At 43.4% G+C, this 7,374-nt stretch overlaps 2 protein-coding genes across 4 annotated transcripts in view; one reads left to right on the top strand and one right to left on the bottom strand.

The window, feature by feature from the left end:
- Positions 1–226: 226 nt before the first annotated feature.
- LOC143862450 (uncharacterized) lies at positions 227–2,450 on the top strand. Of its 2 annotated transcripts, none has more exons than XM_077373512.1 (3): positions 227–1,132; positions 1,252–1,742; positions 1,813–2,450. In XM_077373512.1, the coding sequence occupies exons 2-3, from the start codon at positions 1,560–1,562 to the stop codon at positions 2,254–2,256; spliced, it is 627 nt and encodes a 208-aa protein (XP_077229627.1). In that variant the 5' UTR covers positions 227–1,132; positions 1,252–1,559; the 3' UTR covers positions 2,257–2,450. The 2 variants fall into 2 exon arrangements, with proteins under 2 accessions (XP_077229627.1, XP_077229620.1); XM_077373505.1 differs by having other exon boundaries at positions 227–1,170.
- A 3,009-nt stretch (positions 2,451–5,459) lies between these two features.
- The window catches only part of LOC143854825 (EH domain-containing protein 1), a 46,549-nt gene continuing 44,634 nt past the window's right edge, over positions 5,460–7,374 (bottom strand). For both annotated transcript variants that reach the window (XM_077364935.1, XM_077364944.1), the window contains exon 16: positions 5,460–6,056. In XM_077364935.1, coding sequence (XP_077221050.1) covers positions 5,871–6,056 — 186 coding nt within the window. In that variant the 3' untranslated portion in view covers positions 5,460–5,870. The remainder of the gene's footprint in view (positions 6,057–7,374) is intronic.

The raw sequence follows: 7,374 nt of genomic DNA, 5'->3' as shown, positions 1-7,374 counted from the left end.
ACGGTGCAAGGTGACAGTCGCATACTTTTCTTACTCTGAAGGGAATTACTTGGTGTTTTACCCATTCATCAGAATCTGGTGAGTTTCTATCTTACTTTCATCTTTTATGTTAATTTTTGGCAAAAGATGTCTGGGGCTAGTGATTCCCATAATCCTTCTAAAAGTGGGGCTCACATGGCAAACTTGGAATCTCCCCCCAAAATGCCTTCAACCGAAGAGGTTAGAGATGAGGCAAGTGCCTGTGAATCTCCACCGATTGTTAACAATCTTTGGAAAAGGCGTCCAACTAAAAAGGAAAGACCACCCAGGAAATCTAAAAAGGCCAAAGCGGACTCGGAGGCCACTGCCAGTGCTTCCCGTCGTGACACTGTTCCTCCCAACCTAATAGTGAGAGAGTCGTTAGAAGAACATAATGTTCTTTTGACTCGAGAGTCGGCTGAGTTATTCGAGGCCATGGGCGAGGTAGGAGAGCCTATTAGATCGGAGGCAGTTACTTCTCAAATTGGTACCTTGTCCGCCCGAGACATTTCCGAGTTTCACCGTGAGTATAAGATTCCCACAGACTATATCATTCGTGTGCCCTCCTCCGATGAATGAGCTTGCTCAAGCTCTGTTGAAGGAGAAACGACCTTTTATGTTGAAGCTTTCAAAGGGGGGATTAAGGTTTCCGATGATGGGACTCGTTCCCCTTTTACTCGAACTTTATGGTGTGGCTCCTTCCCAGTTGTTTCCGAATAGTTGGAGGAACATATTGGCCTACCTGGCCAAAAGTAAGATTTTAAATGCGGAGGTGTCTGTTGACATCTTTCTTCGTTGCTTCAAGTGGTGGACGATGGAGTTTGGCTGAACCTTACTCATCGTAGGGGTATAATGGTTGGAGATAAGACCCCTTCTTCGATTAAAAGATGGAAGAATGACTTTTTCTTCGTGAAACCCCCTTCCTCCGCTGGATGGAAGTTTCCTTTCGACTGGAGAAAACCATCCGCTGGTAGGATGGATGTTATTCCGACCTTGGGGGAGATGGGGGATCGAATTTTTAAGTCTGTTTCAGCAGTTTTCAAAATTGACACTCGGGAGTTCAGAACCAAGGAAAAGCTTATAGAATATGGTTTATTCAAGAAGACATCTTTCGGTAAGAAATTGCTGAAGAGATCGGAGCCATATCAAGTGGTAATCTCTCTTTCGGTGTAATCTTTTATGTTTAATTGCACTCGTAGTGATAGAAGACTTAATTTCACCTTCCTTGCGCAGAATGACTCCTAAAAAAGCTCAAGTTCCGACCAAGCCGACCCTCATCATATCTGCTGCAGCCTTGGAGAAGGCTCGGAAGGCGAAGTTTGGAGTGGACACTTCTGCTGACGTTCGTTCTTCAAAGGTCCTTCCGAAAAAATCAAAGGACTTAGTCGGAGATGATCAACCTAGCACGGGAAAAAGGGCTAAAGAGACTCCAATTATTTCACCGATCGAGGGTGCATCCAGTACTCCCTCTCCTGTCTTTTCCATTGACGGATGTCGGAGGGCGCAACTTCTTTTCCACCACGTTGATATAGCAGAGGAAGATGCGCGGGTTCAAGGTGAACTTTTTAGTCCCTCTTGGAGGGTTGGAGACAAAGATTCTGTCCTTCAATCAGAGGGTCGGCGTGGAGATGTGCTTGACAAGCATACTGTCGAGAGATAGGGAAGAACTAAGGAAACTAAGTTCCGGTGCCTTAAGTCGCTCTTTGCTTCATGAGCAGAAGAAGGTAAACATCTATCGGATCCCCTCTTCTCTTTTGTAATCATATGGGCTCACATTCTTCCTTTCCTTGTTAGGTCAACGACCTTAGCGCCATGGCTTCCAACCGCATCATAGATAATCTTGCTGGTAACTTAAAGCTCAAGGACGTAATTGATACGTTAGAGGGGAAGAACAAGTCCTTGGAGATGAGAGGAAAAGCTGATGGGGACGTCATAGCCGCTTTACAGAAGGATTTAGAGGATGCCGAGAAAAAGCTCGACGAGTCGAGAGAGACTCTCCATAAGTCGGTCGAGGATCGGTCGGAGGTGGAGGCACGAGCGATCGCAAAGTTCAAAGAAAGCAAGGAGTACGGCTTTAAGTTGGCCTTCCACGCCCTTGACTTTGAGGTGAAGGGGTTTGCCGAATCTAAGAGGCAGGTCTTGGAGATTACGCCAAGCTTCCCCGTGGACCGCTTTTCCGCTCCCAAGACTGACAAAGTCATCACCGACTCCCCACTCATTACTGACCTCGATCCTTAGGTCCTTTTTCTCCTGGGTATTTAAAACTTTTTTCTTGTGGTTCTTCTTTTGGGTGCACAGAGATGCACAGAACAATATTTTTTGGTAATTTGTATTATTTTGTTTACGTGGGGCCACAATTTTTTTGGAGCTTTCGCCTCTATGGGCACCAGATAGGTGTTTATGAATACCTTTTTATTTATGTTAATATGATATCCGGGTTTCCGTTCCTCTTTTGGAGAGGCGGACCTCTTTGGGTTTGGCTGATGATTATTCCTTTCTCTCATCCTTATTTATAAATAAGAAAGGGGAATTCATTTGGGGAATAGGACGGACGTTTAGTCGTGTTCCATTTCCCTTGTATTTGTTAGGGTATACGCTCTATTGGGCCTTTATTAAGGCTACAATTTATGGGTATTCCCGTGCTTTGCACGTCGGTCACCGTCCTTCGATTGATCGATTCGAAGTTGACTAACCCCCCCTTCCTTACAAGGAGAGGCCTTATCGTCCAGAGATGTTAGTGGTGGTAGCCGGGGTGATCAATCTTAGTTGCACTCAAAAAAAAAAAATCATCTGGTTGATCCGAGGATCAGGGCATCAAGTCCTCCTGTCTTGGGGTCGGACAAGTGCCTCACCCTACTCGACCAGTTTAGATACTTGGTCGGTGGGCATTAACTTTACAAAGTTAATTATTGTTGGATGTTTTCAAAACACAATAAGGTATAATAGGAACATTATTGAAACAAATCCACTTTTTATTTCATTGGCTAAATTCCTTATTACATTTATCTGGAGAGCTTTATTCTTGCATTGGAAAAGAAAAACAAAACAACGAAATAATTTCGGAAAGAAAACAAACTAAACTTACTGATAGAATTTTCTTAGATTCTGCATGTGCCACGTTCTGGGAATTGGTGTCCCGTCTATATTTTCCAGTTGATAGGCTCCGGGGCGTAGGATCCTTTTGACTTGATAGGGGCCTTTCCATGAGGGAGCGAGTTTTCCGGAGTTCTTTGGGTCTGAGACCTCTGCCCGACAGAGTACAAGATCCCCCTCTCTTAGTGCTCTTTCTTTCATCTTGTGATTGTAATACTGAGCGACCCTTTGTCGGTAGGCGGCGACTCGGATCTGGGCTTTTTCCCCTCCTTTTGCTTTTCTGGGGCCCTGGCGAGTTCCATTTCTTTTTCCATGGCGAAGGATTCCTCGTTGTTGACATATTTATCAACTACCGCCATTAGCTCTTGGAGAGCTACCGCCATTAGCTCTTGGAGATCTCTGGGAGGATCGATATTGAGGGCTACCTTAAAGTCTCTATCACGGATGGCAGACTTTAAAGCTGCCCTTACCATCTCGTGATTAGGATCTTTAGTTTGAGATAACTCAGTTGTAAACCGTCCTATAAAGGATCACAAAGTTTCATCTTTACCTTGTCAGAGAGCTAGGAGTGCATCGACGGGCTTCCTTTGCGGCCGACTGTTTGCGAAATATGTAGCGAACTCTCGACCAAATTCTCTAAACGATGATATGGAGTTCGGTTTAAGATTGTCATACCAGCTATTTGCCCCTCTCTTCAGGTAAGAGGAGAAAGCTCGGCACATGACTGCATTGCTGGCACCTTTGAATTCCATTGCTCTTCGATATGCTTGTAGATATTCTAACGGGTCCGATGTCCTGTCGTAGAGCTCTAGTCGGGGAAGGTCGAAATTCGGGATGAGTTGGGCATGTGATATTGCCTCAACGAATGGCGATTGTATTTCATTCTCCCATTCGGCCAAGAGATCCGGCTCATAAGCTTTTTTGATGTATCGTTGCATCTCCTTGATCTGACGTTGAAGATCAGCAAAGAGACTCGGGTCTGGGGTGTTAACTCCATCTTTCTATGGATTCGGTTGCAAGTTACCCTGCCCTTGGTCCTAATTTCCCACGTTGTGCGCCCTTTGCGGGGCGTTGTTATTTTGAGCCGGTGCGGGCCCAAAAGTTAATTTTGGCGCTCGTCTATTGATCATGTCTCCGCCTCCATGATTCGGTCCCGGGCTTGTAATTGAAGCGGACGATCACTGATTTATCGGCCTTCTATTGCGAGGATTCCTTCCTTCGGGGGATCCATCTTGCTCCTCCGCTAAGGGAGGGTCCCTCACATATGTGATTAATGGGGGGCATTTCACATTTTGAACCATCGGTGAGGGAGGTGATAACCATTTCAACACTTCTTGGAGCGCCGTAGAGACATCCCCAACTTGTGTTACCAATTGATTGAACATGGTCATGGTAACTGGAGTCGTGTCATCATTGGTAGGAGCTTCCTCAGGGATGGTAGCTTGTGTCTGGCTTCTAGTCATCATTCCTTCACCTTGTGGATTAACCATGGCAGATTCGAGGCTTTTGATCACGAATTCATCATGGTCCCACGGATGGCGTCAATTTGATGATGCCAAAATCCGCTCGTACGATCTACCGATGGTAGAGATGGTCCTATAAGAGCACTGCACTCACAAAAAAAGTGCTAGTGAGCCCAGAGTTGAGGCTCCGGGCGGCCACTTCGACACTCAAATCAAAAATCAGTATCACAAGGAAAGTGAAAGGAAAGAGATGAAGCTTAGATGCGTTACCAACAAGTGTGAATGAATCTGCTGTGAGTGCGAGGGTCCCTTTATATATATATATATATATATATATATATATATATATATATATATATATATATATATAGAGAGAGAGAGAGAGAGAGAGAGAGAGAGAGAGAGAGAGGACTCCACAACGTAGTAAGAAACATACTGTTTTAGGAGTCTTGCCTAATTGGTCGACTTCCCTGGGAGATAAGTTTATATCTATTTCGATAGATATCCTATTTCCCTAAACAAGTAAGCTTCTTTTAATGGAGATCCGTTCTATAGGGAAGGTTGCCGCCTCACTCAAGGATTCTTCCTTGGGGACGGTTTCCCTTTTAGATACATTACTATTTTTAAGGAGTAGAAAAGGATATGTAATAAACTTTCTTCTTATCATATAAGAGTTGGTTTCTAATAATACAGAATGCCACGTGTTGTTCATCAGCAGGAGGTGCCAATTTTACCCCCAACACAACCCAATTCTCACTATCACACACAAACTAGTCATATAAGGAAGAGTAGAGAATGGCTAAACAACTAAGTATTAATCAATTAGGCACATTTTAATAAGAAAATTAACATCACTTTAAATCATGAGATAAAAATGAAAGATAGTTGAACACTGAAACCATTTTTGTTCTATATGATTAGTAAATCAAGCCTGAATAGTCAAACTTCTGGTTAACTGATACTGGTGCTGTCTGACAAATACAAAATAAAAAAAAGGGCAGCCCAGTGCACAAGGCTCCCGCCATTATGAATACAAAATATAGAAAAAAATCCTCTGAAATAACTATAATTTGTCCTAAATGGTTGATATTAAAGGGAAAATATACCTTTCAACCACGGCCATCATTTTCACTCACTTATGATTGCCACCTTTCGAGTACAAGCTTTCTTTCGTTGGCCGTCACCAGGCATTTGAGTATGAATGAATCTTTATACAATAGCCACAAGGAAAAAAAAGGAAACAAGCAAGTTGTACAAAGCTTCTCTTTATCTGGTTCTCTTTTCTTTCTATTTCAATCATTCATATGGGTTCTTGAAGTTCCTGAGGAGTTCTGGAATGTCATATCCCAGCATATCATCAACAGCTTGTATCATCTTTGGCTTCAGCTTCTCAAACTTATCGATGCTATATCCGGCCAAGATCTCTTTGAAGTGATCAACATCGGGAAAGTCCCCAGCAGCTAGATGGAACTCTCTCTGGACCTGTTTCAACAACAAGAGAAGAATCGCATGATATTTAACTGTCAGAAATACTTGGAATCTCAAACCATCCATAACAATGCATGATATTTACAGAGAATCGCATACACTAATATAACTTGAATATAAAGAATAGTGACAACACAGGATGATAAATAGATCCAAAGCAAAAAATGGGAAATTAATCACATAGTATATTAGTATGTGGCTCATTTTTCTTTCTTTAGATTGGCAATCCAAGTAGTGGTTGCTCAATCAAACCTAGAAAAAAAAAAAGAAAAAACCTCTGATCCATTGCTTGTGTGTTTTCTGTTTTCTTTCTTTCTTTCTTTTTCTAGGTAAGCTGGGATCGAAACTGCGACCTCAAGGTTGGGAACAAAGCCTCAACCACTGAGATACAAGCCCCATCCCTGATCCATTGCTTGTGTTAACCACCACCAACCTAGAATTTTTTAACAAATGAAGAAATCTTTGTTGAAAGAAAACAACAGTTATTAAACAGGGAGGCAACGATTGGCCCACATACAGATTGTCTCTGTTCACACTCACTTTGCCGAACATATCAGCCAACTCATTGGCGCTCCTGGGGGTGTCGCTAAAGCCAAGTAATGAAATATAACAAGCATTACTTACCTTATCTCGTTGAAAAACTAGTGAACCATCATGACTGCAAAGATTTTTTCCATTGATCAGAGCTAAGAGATTGGATGAGTCGCCCTCAACAAGCATCCGCCAACAGACATGGTGGATATAGTACAAACTTAACCCCAATCGGCCCGGAGTATGCAAATACTAATCTTTTTTGTGAGATGCCGTCAACCCAAAGTGCAGATATTTTGAAGGAACAACAGCCAACCAAATATTGGACCACTTGCTGGAAGTAGGGGGTCCAACTTGGGTTGGGCCAACCTGAACCCGATGGGTTCAACCCAATTTTGGCTCGGGTTGGGTTGGCATTTTCTAGGGTTGGGTTGGGTTACCGTTGGGAAAAGCCAACCCGATTTAATTTTGGGTTGGGTTAGGGTTGAGGCCTTGGCAACCCGACCCAAACCCGACCTCCGTCCTCTAATTTTCTCATAATTTTCTAAATTATGCTGTTTTTCATTTCATTTTTCTATTTGGCCCCTAGATGAACCCGAACCCAACCCGACCCGATTTGGAGGCGGGTTGGGTTAGGGTTGACCATCCTCAACCCGAGACTTGGGTTGGACTGGGTTAGGGTTGAGAGAATGCTATCTCAGTTTGGGTTAGGGTTGGCCTCAACCCGACCCAACCCGATTCAAGTTGCACCCCTAGATGGAAGAGTCTAGACCCCGCACCA

This window comes from Tasmannia lanceolata, unplaced genomic scaffold (genome assembly GCF_043159265.1).
Source record: "Tasmannia lanceolata isolate RefF3 unplaced genomic scaffold, GAP_Taslan_0.1 ptg000003l, whole genome shotgun sequence".
In the NCBI taxonomy this organism is placed as follows: Eukaryota; Viridiplantae; Streptophyta; class Magnoliopsida; order Canellales; family Winteraceae; genus Tasmannia; species Tasmannia lanceolata.
Note: the sequence above shows the minus strand (reverse complement) of the source record. Positions and strands in the feature narration are given on the sequence as shown.

Coding starts and splice junctions, on each gene's coding strand:
- LOC143862450 (XM_077373512.1), top strand. CDS start 1,560: ATGCGCGGGTTCAAGGTGAACTTTTTAGTCCCTCTTGGAGGGTTGGAG. Junction 1,743..1,812: donor TGCTTCATGAGCAGAAGAAG/GTAAACATCTAT, acceptor TTTCCTTGTTAG/GTCAACGACCTTAGCGCCAT.